The sequence below is a fragment of the Pteronotus mesoamericanus genome, unplaced genomic scaffold (assembly GCF_021234165.1).
Source record: "Pteronotus mesoamericanus isolate MK-2021 breed Mesoamerican mustached bat unplaced genomic scaffold, CSHL_Meso_final contig_50, whole genome shotgun sequence".
Classification (NCBI taxonomy): Eukaryota; Metazoa; Chordata; class Mammalia; order Chiroptera; family Mormoopidae; genus Pteronotus; species Pteronotus mesoamericanus.
Genome location: NW_026555186.1, coordinates 27933170 through 27947643, shown reverse-complemented (window position 1 = coordinate 27947643; position 14474 = coordinate 27933170). Strand labels below are relative to the sequence as shown.

Genomic DNA, 14474 nt, shown 5'->3' with positions numbered 1-14474 from the left:
AAAGTGCTTCTCAGATAAGGTAATATTAAAGTAGTTCATCATCACTAAGCCCATATTATATGAAATGTTAAAGAGACTTATTTAAGAATAAGATCAAAAACTATGAACAGTAAAACAGAAGGGAGGGGAAGGGAGGGGGGAAGAATGAGGGATAAAGTACAGGGAATAAGGAGTATAAATAGGTACAAAATAGGCAGGGAGAGGTTAAGAATAGTATAGGAAATGGAGAAGCCAAAGAACTTACATATATAACAGATGGACATGAACTAAGGGGAGGGGGGAAGGCTGGAGGATGGAGTGGTGCAGGGGGGAGGGGAACAAAGGGGAGAAAAAAATGGGACAACTGTATTAGCATAATCAATAAAATATATATTTTTTAAAAATAAGCCTAAAACACTGTTTGACATTGGGTAGGTCCTTCTTCCTTACAAAAAGCTATAATGGAATCTGGTTCTTCAGTTTCTCTTTCATGTTTATCATGCTAGTGATTTTTCTTCTGGACCTTGTTAACTGCCATTCCTACCACTTCCCTACCATCATCAACCAAGTAAACTTATTCTCATTCATCTGTGAATACTTCCTGAACACTTACTGTGTTAGTTAAACCTTTACTTGATCTTTAATAATGTAACTGTTAAAAACATACCAGTATCTTTATACACTTAATTATTGCCTATATTTCTAGATGTAAAAATGTTACAAGCAATTAATCTATGGAAGATGTGGTATATATCTCATATTCATAGCACCCCAATCAGGATCATCAATCATATAGCAGATTCTAATGAGGATGAAGATAAACTGTATATTCATAAACTGTCTGTACCACCATAACAACATGTATGTTCTATTACAGTAGTTTTCAGCATACTTGACTAAGAAGAAGAGGATCTGAAATTATAGTAAAAGTGAAACAATGAAAGGCAGGGAAGTAAAAGAGGAAGCCAAACACATTTACAAAATAGCTATCATAAGGATTCTACTAATACTTAAAAATAACACATTGCTTTATACAGTATGACCAACATATTAACAAAATAATTTCTCAATGTAACAGCAAAATAAGTTAAAAGTTAGAGTTTCAAAAACTTGGGGAAGAAAAAGAGGAAGCAAAAACACATTTACAAAATAGTTATCATAAAGATTCTACTAATACTTAAAAATAGCACATTTCTTTATACAGCATGACTTTAACATGTTAACAAAATCTCTCAGCGTAACAGCAAAAGAAGTTAAAAGTTAGAGATTCAAAACCTTGGGGAAAAAATGAAATGAAAATGTGTATATGCAGAGTGGACACTAATATCACTGTTTATCCACTAGAGATGAATACTATGTGCTGTTTAAAGGATTTTCTACTGTTACAGTGAAACCTAGAAAAATTGATCTTGGACACATTTTAATTCTATAAACCATATACATGTAAAAAGAAGATAACGGAATACAATTTCAATATTATTTAATAGCAAAAAAGCATATTTCTGCTTAGAACATGCCTAGCTTGGCTCTCCTCTGTATAACAGGAAACAGGATAAAAACATAGCTCTTTGAATTTCTTTTTCTGAAATCATTGTCTTATTGCTCCATGTTAGAACTTTCTGAGGGATACAACATATTCCTAAGTAACTATACGCAATGCATCAAGGCATCAATTGTCCTTAGAGAGTTAAATGGTAAAAATCATCACACAAGTCAGTCCAAGATATACATGCAAAGTCACCTTATGGATCAGAGTAACAGAATAAGACCTGGCAGTATGAGCGTAATACAATAATAATAATAATAATTGATAGTTATTTAAGTCTTTCAATCCAAATAGAGTGTTGGTGGTTAGAAACAGAACAGAGAAAAAGAAATCAAGCAATATTGGTCACGCATGCTTCAATATCCATCTCCATAAAAAGGATAACCTAACTTAATGCTACTAACCATTTAGAATCATAATTATTCCCCTTGGAGAAAAACAAAATATAAGACTGGGATGAACAAAATCAAGTCTAGATTTGAGACAAGGATATAAATACAAATCAGAGGGCCTGGGAAAACAGTGAGAAGATTAGGGGTACTTGGAATGCTGAGGTGGGAAACCGGATTGAAGTCAGAATTATGAATAGGCATAATATCAGCTTCTCTTCTCTATCTCTGAGTCAAGTAAAACAGGGTGGAAGACATGTTGTAAAGGTTCCATTGTAAGTAATTTTTCTCCCAGCTTCTAGTCTCACCTGATCTCTCCTCTAATTTTCCCATCGCTGCTGCCAATGACTGCTATAGTAGACGAGGAATAAAGGAAGAGGAAAGATAGTAACAAACAATAGTAATACACAACACATATAAACAATAGAAATGCAGGGAAAGGGGAGGAATGAAGAGAGAGAAAATTGTGCAGTAGTTTCCCCATAATCTGTGGTCACCCATGGTCTGAAAATGTTAAATGGAAAATTCCAGAAATAAACAATTGATAAGTTTTAAATTGTACACCATTCTGAGTCATGATACTCATGCCATGAGTATCTCATGCCATTCCCTTCCATCCCACCAGGGATGCAAATAATCCCTTTGTCCAGTGCATCCATGATGTATGTATAGTGCATTAAGAAAGTTTGAGAGAGACCAGTCACATAACATTTACTGCAGTGTATTATTATAATTGTTCTATTTTATTATTTGTTATTGTTCATCTCTTACTGTGCTTAATTTATAAATTAAACTTTATCATAGGTATGTATTTCTAGGAAAACACATAATATATAAAAGGTTCAGTATACCTTTGGTTTCAGGCATCTGCTGAGGGTCTTAGAACCCATCCCCTACAGATAAAGGGGGGCTGTGTACTAGCATATGCAGGAAGGAGACAGAAATTCTGCAGCTGTTTGGCTGTGGGGACCATTCACATGTAAAGAATGCATATATATTGGTCAGATTAATTACAAGGTTGCTTTTATTGAACTACATTTTTATGATCACAGCTTTTGGTATTTTACTTAGCAACTGAAAAAGTTTGTTCTGTTTTTTAAAAAACTTGATAGATCCTTTAAAGTTCCTTCACTGACTATTATACTTAGGTTGCTTACACTGGATATAAATATATCTGTTAAAATCTAAACCTAGTCCTAGTTGGTGTGGCTCAGTAGATTGAGCGCTAGCCTGCGAACCAAATGGTCACCGGTTCAATTCCCAGTGTAGGGTACATGCCTGGGCTGCAGGCCAGGTTCCCAGGAGGGGGCGCACAAAATGCAACTACACATTGATGTTTCTCTCCCTCTCTTTCTCTTTCTCCCTCTCTTCCTCTCTCTAAAAAATAAATAAAATCTTTTTTAAAAAAATCTAAGTCTAACTAAAAAGCATTAATTTGTAAGATATTGATATTGCCAGATGTTGATTATAGACAGGAAAAATACAATCATTTTTTTGTACCAACACAAAAAATTAGGAGAACAATCCCCTCAATATTTCTACATTCACTTTACACACATTTGTATACCACTTTTATGAATATACTTGCAAAGATGTAATACAATAGTTCTGTATAAAGTCATAAAAGATAAATATATGCAACTTTCTTGCTTCTTATATTTCTGAACCTAATGTTTATAATATCAGAAATGGACATAGATATATTCACCACGTTTCACATAAATGAATATTGGGTATACTTATGCAAATATCACTTTAGCAATGCGTATAAATAGCACAATTGGGATAGATATAGTAATAAAAAAAGAGACTGGTTACACAAATAATGCCATTTATTAAGTTAGTATATATTAAATACACATCCAGAATTATGTGGTTATTAAGGATGAAGCTAGTTAGGATACTTGCTCACTCTGAACTCATTGTAAATCACCATAATGACAGAAATGACGTGATTCTTTAACCATGTCATTTCTGCCATGGGCCTGGCAGAAGCATTGGGAGAGACTAATACGATCAAGAGGTGGTCAAACCAGGAAAAAAAAAAAGTGCATTGAAATGGGCAAGCAGTACAGGTTAAACTGCTTGTAAGTGACCTACAGAGATCCAGTAAAAGTACAATTAGATAACAGGGTTAGAGAACAGGGTTTATCACAGTCAGGTAGTAGGAGTCAAGGTTACTCTTTTATTCCTTTACTTCTCTCAACTTTGAAAACACTAATTCAGTTATCCTAGTTAGATGTGTAACTTTCTCACCTTGTTTTCTATTATAATCTCCTTGAAGGCAGAACCCCCAAAGCATCCCATTTGATAATCTTTTACTATCTTAAAATCACCCACAGTAGTCAGCATAATATCTTGCATGTTGTATGTTTTTTAAGTTAAATTATTAACTGAAAGGGAAGGTATAATGTATTAATTAGTTATACTGAATGCTTTCTATGTACTGAGCATTATTCTAAGGACTAAGGATAGAAAAAAGTTATGAAGAAAATGGATGAAAAAATTAAAAATTGTCGACTCACATTCTAATGGAAGAAAATAATATATGCAGTCTAATATATCCATCTAAACATTTATCACATACTATTATGTGCTATGCCCTATGTGCTGGTTGACAATGGGATTTTCACGTATGTTAAATGGATTTTTTCACCCTCAAGAACACCCCCACCTCTCCCCATGAAGTTATAAACAGACTCTGAAATTATATACCCTAGATATGCTGTTTCTAGTTGACCTCCCACTCCCAGAAAACCACGGAAGGGGTAGCTTTATATTCCACACTTTTGGGAAGAGCCAACTAGAACACTGGCTGGCCAGCTAGCTACCTGTTTCTTTTAAGAATCTGAACTCAGTTTGTGAAAGACAAATGTCATATGATCTCACTTATATGTGGACTCTAATGAACAAAATAAACGTAACGAACAAAATAGAAATAGAAGCATGGATACATGGAACAGACTGACAGATGTCAGAGGGGAAGGAGGTGCTGGATGAAAGAAGGTGAAGGAATTAGCCAAAGAACATATATGCATGACCCATGGACACTGACAACAGAGTGGGGGTTGCCTGAGGGATGGAGATGGTCAAAAGGGAAAAAAGCAGGAACAATTGTAATAGCATAAACAATAAAACGCAATTTTTTAAAAAAAGAACCTGAGCTAGAAGACACTGAGATGGTCCTGAAACTGAGAGGTACTTAAACCAAGTTTGGACAATATGCACGATAAGTGTTGAAAGAGGCAAAGAAAACAGAGATTGAGAACACGAGATCACAGCGATACCACCACCCCTGAGAGACGAACAGGAAAACACCAAGTCCTCATTTTCCAAGTTTTCAACATGTATGAGGCCTAGCTGAGGACTCAGAGATCTCTACAATAACTTTCTCTTATTTCAACTACCCTGAATTTATTTCTTGCCCCCAGTCAAAAAAGCCTTGATAAGACCAATAATAGTAAAGTTGCCAACAGGTCAACCAAAATAAAGTGTTCACTATTCCCAGTGTGGGTTCATTCTGAAACTATAAACTCCTATCACAATCTCCTTTCAATAGCTTACTCAGATGCCATCCTACCACCATCACTTGTCTTCTTTTAGGGACAGAGAACTCAGACACACCATAATGGGGAGTGTAAATTAGCAACCTTTCTAGAGAAAAATTTGATAGTATCACATTGTAAAATGTACATATTCCCCACTTCAGCAGTCTATTATTAGCAATTTGTTCCCTCCAAAAGAGCTAAACAAGTGTACAAGAACTGAACTGTTGTTCTGTATATTTTTGTAATAGCACAATATAAAATATTTTCCTTGTTCTTCAATAGAGGGATTCTATGCAGTCATTAAAAAGGTCATGAAACACACAGTCACAATATGCTGTAATATTTAAAAGGCATTTTATATAATGGTATAAATAGTCTCTCTTGCTCTCTCTGTCCACATATATGTTTACATTTTGAAAATCATAAATAATGTTCTCAGGGGAAAAAAATGAGGAAACACAGAAAAGTAAGTACCATATTTCACTGCTTCAGGGACATGCCTTTTTTTTTTTTTTTTTCACATTTTAACATCTCTAAAATTGGGCTGCCTCACATAATCCTTGTCAGTAAAGTAGCAATTGTGACATAATTGTCATTAGCTATGAATCAAAACATGAGGAATAAGTGTCAGCTTGGGGAAAAACCTGAAGATGACGAGGGGGCATTTTAAAGAAATGTTGCAATCATCAGTTCTCTTGATTGTAAAGAGGAAAATGTATAGAAAAACAAGGACATTAACAACCGAAATTGAAAATTAATTTAGAAGACTGTGAATGTGGGGAGATTAACTAATTCTTAACTAATTTATAACACTGGTAATTACCTTTTCTTCTATCACAAATGATACATATACACATGCACACACATATACCTATACAGATAGTTTTTTCTTCATACAAATCAGTATAAAGAAGAAAATTCAAATGGTCCATAATTTCACCATCCAGATAATTATTCAAGACATTAATAAAGGGCAAAAAAATCAACTGTATTAGTCACATGCTATACTTTGCTCATTTGTCCTCTAGTGTTTTAGGCTGTTGCTCTTCATAGATTATTACCTCTGTGACATAGATTAACATTTCTAAGTTTGCAAAATCATGTTTCTTATGTAAATTCCCAATTTTTAGCTGGTTATGTTTCGGTTTGAAAAAGCAGTATAAATAACAATTAAATTCCCAGATTAGCTAAACAGGACTATGTAACTCAAAATGAGTCTTTAACATAACAAATACTGTAGGAATACAGATACATATTCATACTTCTGGCCAAAATGGAGGTGTAGGTAGACACGCTTTGCTTCCTTGCACAACCAAAAGAAGGATAACAACCAATTTAAAAACAAAAACGATCAGAACTGCCAGAAAATCGAATTGTATGGAAGTCCCACAATCAAGGAGTTAAGGAAGAAACATTCATCCAGACTGGTGCACCGAGACAAAGAAATATGGCCCAAATGAAAGAACAGATCAAATCTCCAGAGAAAGAACTAAGCAATGAGGAAATAGCCAACCTATCAGATGCAGAGTTCAAAACACTGCTAGTCAGGATGCTCACAGAAATGATTGAGCTCGGGAGCAAATTAGAAGAAAAAGTGAAGGCCATGCAAAGTGAAATAAAGAAAAATATATAGGGAACCAACAGTGAAGAGAAGGAAAGTGGGACTCAAATCAACAATTTGTAACAGAAGGAAGAAATGAACATTCAGCCATAACAGAATGAAGAAACAAGAATTCAAAAAAAAAAAAAAAAAATGAGGAGAGGCTCCAGAACCTCTGGGACAACCTTAAATGTTCCAACATCCAAATCATAGGGGAGCCAGAAGGAGGAGAGGAAGGGCAAGAAATTGAAAACTTATTTGAAAAAATAATGAAGAACTTCCCCAATCTGGCAAAGGAAATACTTCCAGGAAGTCCAGGAAGCTCAGAGAGTCCTGAAGAAGTTGGACCCAAGAAAGCATACACCAAGGCACATCGTAAGTATACTACCCAAGATTAAAGATAAGGAGAGAATCTTAAAAGTAGTAAAAGGAGAGTTACCTATGAAGGAGTTCCCATAAGACTCTCAGCTGATTTCTCCAAAGAAATTTTGCAGGCAAGAAGGGACTGGAAAGACGTTTTCAAAGTCATGAAAGGCAAGGACCTACATCTAAGTTTACTCTATCCAGAAAAACTATCATTTAGAATGGAAGGGCAGATTAAGTGTTTCCCAGATAAGGTAAAGTTAAAGGAGTTCTTCACCACCACTAAGCCATTATTACATGAAATGTTAGAGGGACTTACATAAGAAAAAGATGAAAACTATGAATAGTAAAATGACAGCAAACTCACAACTATCAACAGCTGAACCTAAAAAACAAAAAGAACAGGAAACAAACTAAGCAAACAATCAGAACAGGAACAGAATCACAGAAATGGAGAACACATGGAAGGTTATCAGAGGGAAGCGGGAGAGGGGAGAATAGAGAAAAGGTACATGGAATAAGCAGCATAATTGTTAGGTACAAAATAGACAGGGAGAGGTTAAGAATAGTATAGGAAATGGAGAAGCCAAAGAACTTATATGTACGACCCATGGACATGAACTAAGGGGGGGAATGCTGGTGGGAGAGGAGATGAAGGGCAGAGGGGAATAAAGGGGAGAAAAAAAATGGCACTGTAATAGCATAATTAATAACATATGCTTTAAAAAACATAACAAATACTGTGGGAGTATAGAACCTATAAGCTCTGTTATGGACTAAATTATGTTCCCCCACTTTTCACATTTGAAATCCTAACTCCCAATGTCACTGTATGTGGAGATAGGTCCTATAAAAAATTAATTAAGGTTAAGTGAAGTCATAAGGGTGGGGCCCTCACCAATAGGACTTATGTTCTTATAAGAGAAGGAAGAAAGACCAGAGCCACCCAGTCCATGGTATTTTGCATGGCAGCCTGCTGACTAATAAAGGGTCTTCATAGCATTATCTTTTTAAAAAAATTCTATTTCCTATGTCAACGTGGGACAGCCTCCCTTGCTACAGCATCAAGAACAAATATTCCTCTTCATTACCCTACCTGCTGATCAGTAAAATTGCAAACATTCTTAATTCCAACACCTCTGTTTTTTGTTTTGTTTGGCTTCTGTGGCTTGGCAGTGAGAGTGGAGGGCCAAGGTGAAAGCTTTGGAATTGGTGTTTAGTGGAGATAAAAGCTGAGAGAATGAGGTGATGTGGAAGATAGGACTCTAGTGGGATGGGAATGAACGCTGGTCAGAATATTTGAGCTTAGACTGCAACTATGCTCTTTACCAGCTGTATGACCTTCAGAAAGTTATTTAACTTCTCTGTGGATCAGTTTCTCCATGTAAAATATCAGGAATGGAAACAGTAAATTCTAAATTGGGGGCAAACAAAACAGCATAAATTTATGATGTTATAAATCATTAGCTGAGTTAAGAGCATAATTGCTCTGATATATTTACCTACAGTATAAAATTATTTATGTACATGATTCTTCCTTTTATAGAGGCATTCTGAAGCAAAGAAAATAGTTAATCTTTGAAGTCATATGGATCTGCATTCAAATCCTAATTCTTCTAGCTAAAAGCTATATGACATTGGGTTAGCTTCAGTTTCATTAACCTGAAAAAGAGGCCAACAATGTTCACCTTATATGTAAGGAATAAGTCAGATTAGGTGTATAAAGTGCCTGGCCAGAGATAAGAATACTGTAAAGATGCTGTTTTCTTCACAAATTAAGGGCTTTCTCAATCCAAATCCCTATAGCATTTTTCATGCAATTTGACAAGCTGTTCTAAAATTCATCTAGAAGAGAAGATACACAAAAATACCCACATGCAAAAAAACACTGGGAAAATATTGGACACACACACACACACACACAGAGTTAAGTAATTAAATCAGTGTGGTATTAGCATAGGTATAGACAAATAGATCAATGGAAAAGAATGAAGTCCAACTCAGCAATTCCACTTCTGGATATTTATCAGAAGAAACCCAAAACACTAATTTGAAAAGATATATGCACCATATGTTAATTACAGCATTATTTACAATAGCCAAGATATAGAAGCAACCTAAGTGTCCATAAATAGATGAATGGATAAAAATATGGTACATATATACAATGGATTATTACTCAGCCATACAATCAGTGATATCTTGCTATCTGCAACATGGATGGACCTAGGAGGTATTATGCTAAATGAAATAAGTCAGACAGAGAAAGACAGATACCAAATGATTTAACTTTTATGTGGAATCTAAAACAAAAAACAAAAAACAAAGCCCTGGCTGGTATGGCTCAGTGGATTAAATGCTGGCCTGCGAACCAAAGGGTCTCGCATTAAATTCTTAGTCAGGGCACGTGCCTGGGTTGCAGTCAGGGTCCCTAGTAGGGGGCACATAAGCGGCAACCATACATTGATGTTTCTCTCCCTTTTTCTCCCTCCCTTCTCCTCTCTCTAAAAATAAATAAATAAAATCTTTTAAAAATAAAGTAAATAAACAAAACCAAAATAAATGAACAAACCAACCAACAACAAACTCAAAGATACAAAGAAAATTTTGATGGTTGCCAGATGGGAGGGGGTTGCTGAAGGGGATGGGTGAAAAGGGGAAGGAATTAAGAAGTACAAACTGATAGTTATAAAACAATCATGGGAATGTAACATACAGCACAGGGAATACAGTCAATAATATTGTAAAAACTACATATCGTGTCAGATGGGTACTAGCTTTACCAGGATGATCACTTCATAAGTTATATAAATGTCTAATCACTGGGTTGTACACCTGAAACTAATATAATATTGTATGTCAACTGTAATTGAAAAATAAAAAAATTATTAAAAAAAGAATAGAGTCCAAAAACAGACACACATATATATATATGGATTTTACGTATCGCATAGATATAAGGATGAGAATAGACGATTCAATAAACCGTTGGGCCAAGTGACTGTCCTTAAAAAACAAATTCCTACCTCATTCCATATACAAAAATAAATCCCAGGTGGATTGAAATTCTAAAAGTTAAAAAAGAAAATTACCAAGAGAAATACTTTTTAAGAAGTTGGGGGAGGCTCTAAGTAAGAGAGACAACTGAGAAGCTATCACTTACTATAGAATAAAAAGAAAGGACATGCATTTTACTGTTGTACTGCAATTTCTTCCCATCAACTGAAATGAAGTGAATCCCAGGCTCTAATGTGGTATTCTATTCTAATCAGTATATAAAAATCCTTCTTAAATTAAAAAACAATTTAAATAGTCTTATAAATATGAAAGATGATTGTGGTAAATATCTTTTTAAAAAGAAATTTCTTGACACCAATCAATGCTGGCAGTGAAAGAGTCAGGAGTGAAATCTCAAAATAAAGCCCTCAGATACCTGGTTAAAAAAAAAAAAAAAGCTGTGGTACATTTACACAATGGAATACTCCTAGACTGTAAACAAGAAGGAAATTTTACCATTTGCAACAGCATGAATGGACCTGGAGAACAGTATGCTAAGTGAAATAGACAGTCAGAGAAGAACAAATACCACATGATTTCACTGGGATGTGGGATGTAATGAACAAAATGAAATAACAAGCAAAATAGAGACAAGACTCACAGAGAGCAGGCTGACAGCTGTGTGTGCGGCGGGCGGGGGGGTGCATCGAGGGACTGAGCAAAAAAGACAAGAAAAGGCAAAAAACTCATGGATACAGGCAATAGTGTGGCAACTGGGGGGAAGGTGGAGGAGGGCATGGGGGGATAAATGGTGATGGATGGAGACTTGACTGGGGGTGATGAACACACAATACAGTGTACAGATGGTGTGTTGTAGAACTGTGCACCTGAAATCTGTAGAATTTTGTTAATTAGTGTCACCCCAACAAATTAAATAAAAAAGGCAATTTTTCCCATATTAATACTAAATAAAATGAAACAATTGAAACAATTTTCTGTTGAGTAAAAGGGCACCTTAGTACTAGCACAGCTCAGAAATGCATAAAATAAAACAGAAAGTTTGATTTTAAAGATATACTACACACAGTGGCTGGTGTGGCTCAGAGGACTGAGTGCCAGCCTGCAAACCTGGGCCCCTGGTTCAATTCCAACTCAGGGCACATGCCTGGATTGTGGGCCAGGTTCCCAGTAGGGGAGCCCACGAGAGACAGCCACACATTGATGTTCTCCTTCTCTTTCTCCCTCTTTTCCCCTCTCTCTAAAAATAAATAAAATATATTTTTTAAGAAAGATATACTACACTCCCATGATTCTAAATTGCATTATGAAGTAACTTTCTCAACAATCCACAATCATTTGCTTAAGACTAATGACATTTTAAAACCCAGGGCTTAAAAAAAAATCAGAAACAGAAAAATCTAACTGTATTAGGTTTCTGGAAGGCAATGCAAAACTTGATTGCTACAGTATTCAAACATTCTAAAGGTATAATTTAGTAATTCAAAAAAGAGGAGAAAATGTGCTAAACTTTTTTTTCTCTTTGAATGACAACTTTGGAATTACGTTTTAATTAACATGTTGACAAATTATCTTCAAAAGCTCTATCTCAAGATTTTATTCATCTGAATGGCTTTCCTTGATCACTTGATTTCACAATGAAAAGCGATTTGTAACTTGTTTACAACAGATTGAGCATTCGTGTCAATCTTAGGAACGGAAGATAGGTGCTCCTCAGAGACACTTAGATCATTCCATTATTTCCTTAAGACCCCAGTTAAGTTGGCCCCTATCGCTATCATAGCTATTTTTAGCTGCAGTGCCTGTTCCACCAAACTCAAAATTTCACTACTATACTCCCGTCCCAGCAGTAAACCGGTATTTTCTCTACGGTTTAATAGTGAATTTTATTGTTGGCAATTATTAAGAAATTGACAAATATGTAAAAGTAGCAAAGGGGAGTTAAGCCCTGAAGCTACAAAGTTCAAGATCTCACAATTAAAGTTGTCCTTAAAATGAATGCAAAAAAGACTAGGTAATATCTGTTAGCTCTTCTATTGCTTTTCCCACAATTCTAGTTTTAAAAAAGTTAGGCTCCTATTCCCTAATCCCTTAGTGTTCAATGTTTATTGCACTTTGGCCATTCGTAGAGAACCAAATTTCTACTCCAATCTTGATCTTTCAGAGACCGGTAGTAGGTCGGTAGAGACAGTTGACCTGAGTCTCAAAAGGATACTCATTCACAACTAAAAGGAAATGCCAGGCTATCACATACATTCTTATTTTGCTTTAAAAATTCTTCAAGCACGATTTATTCCCTGGCACTTTCATAATTACTTTGCACAAAATAAAACTCTGGAAATCTAATCATGCGAAGTGTCTGCTCTGGTGAAAAGGAACTGAAAAATTTTCCTTCAAAAGCGGGACGTCAAGTGTGAAGTCAAATTTCTAAAAAGCGAGACGAAAGACCATCAAAATGTGCAGAGGTGGTTTGGAGGACCACCTGTCATTTGTCACTAGAAAAGTCGCAAACCCCTGGCCCTGGGTTGAGGCGGAAGGGTCCAGTAAACTCGAGCCCAGGTAAGTGTTAAAATGTTCCCGGGCTTTCGCTAAACCGGGCCCGGCATCCTCAGCGGAGAGTTAGCTCACGTCCGGCGCCGCAAGCCCGGGTTCGTCATAAACACGCTAGGCAGAAAAAGAAGCGCTGCTGAGGGAACCACTCACGCAGCTATCGAACGAAGCCCACCCACCGCCTGACTTGTCCCCAAGACAACAAGGTTTACCGGCACTAAACACTCACCAGTCGACTCAGGATTGCGACTACAACTCCCAGGAGGCAACGCGGCTGACAGATCTGGTCCCTCCCAGAATGCAGCACAGCGGCGTCCTTATCCCTTCTCCTTTCTGCGCCCCTCCTACTTCTCTAACTGGCGTCACCCGGGAGGGCCGAAGGTACGATGCGGGAGGGTCCCCAAGCACTCAGCGTGCTGCGTCAGACGTTGGGAGGGGACGGGGCGGAGAGCCGGAGGAGAATGGGAGGACGAAGAGGAGGGGAGAAGGGAGGGAAGGGTAAATAGTGGGCCAGGCAGGAAGATGGCGGCGGGGACGGAGGTGTGAGCGGACTCGGGTCTCTGCAGCTGGTTTGTCTCCTCCCTTCTTCCTCCCCTTTTTCTTCTCCTTTTGAGATTGGCATTGAGGGGGCTGAGTTCGGGTGGCGGCTCCGGTCGCAGCGCAGGGGTCACGGCGACGGCGGCGGCTGACGGCTGGAAGGGCAGGCTTCCTTCACCGCTCGTCCTCCTTCCCCGGTCCGCTCGGTGTCAGGCGCGGCGGCGGCGGCGCGTGGGGCGGACTTCGTCCCACCTCCAGCATCCCCAGGCACCGGAGCGGGCACTGTTCCTTTCGCCATCCCCAGACATTTCACCCCGGGGACTGGGCGCCTCCTCCGGCGCAGCTCAAGGAGCGGGGGTCAGTCTCCTGCGCGTCTGTCGCGCCTCCATGTCGGATAACCAGAGCTGGAACTCGTCGGGCTCGGAGGAGGATCCGGAGACGGAGTCCGGGCCGCCTGTGGAGCGCTGCGGGGTCCTCAGCAAGGTGAGCGACCCGCGGGGCCGAGGGTCCCTTGCCCAGACTCACCTGCCGCGAGGCGAGCCACTGAGGACATGGGGTGGGGCTGGGCGGGAGGCACGGTCTGTCCCGGGGCGGAGGCTGCAGAATGTGTCGGGGTGCGGGGCTGAGTTCTGCAGCCAGAGTGCCCGGGCCAGGGGTGGAGTAGGGAAGGACTGTCCTCCTTGTCTCCCTTGGGTGTCGGCGGTGGCCTGCCGCCGAAGACCAGGGGAAACCTGTCCCAACCCCGGATCCAGGTAGGGAGCGGGAAGCGCACCAAGACTTGGGACTCGGGACAGCAGTTCTCCTGGGTGTAAGAATCCAGGTTGAGCCGCGGGAGTGGCCGAACAGCTGGGTTTCGGAGCAGTGCCAATAGCACCCTCAAACGTGGTTAGTCCGCAGATGCCCATCAGAGTAGGGGGTTTCTGGGAATGCGGCTGTTCACACAGAAG

General features: G+C 38.5%; 2 protein-coding genes across 7 annotated transcripts in view; one reads left to right on the top strand and one right to left on the bottom strand.

The window, feature by feature from the left end:
• The window catches only part of POLK (DNA polymerase kappa), a 71786-nt gene extending 58485 nt beyond the window's left edge, over positions 1 to 13301 (bottom strand). For both annotated transcript variants that reach the window (XM_054578497.1, XM_054578498.1), the window contains exon 1: positions 13220 to 13301. The gene's annotated coding sequence lies outside the window, so the exon portion shown is untranslated. The remainder of the gene's footprint in view (positions 1 to 13219) is intronic.
• CERT1 (ceramide transporter 1) overlaps positions 13289 to 14474 on the top strand; it is a 101383-nt gene continuing 100197 nt past the window's right edge. For 2 of the 5 annotated variants that reach the window (XM_054578501.1, XM_054578502.1), the window contains exon 1: positions 13777 to 14010. In XM_054578501.1, the coding sequence (XP_054434476.1) occupies positions 13915 to 14010 (96 nt within the window). In that variant the 5' untranslated portion in view covers positions 13777 to 13914. Of the gene's footprint in view, positions 13372 to 13472; positions 14011 to 14474 lie in introns of those variants that run through there. The other 3 variants (XM_054578504.1, XM_054578500.1, XM_054578503.1) reach the window with 3 other exon arrangements.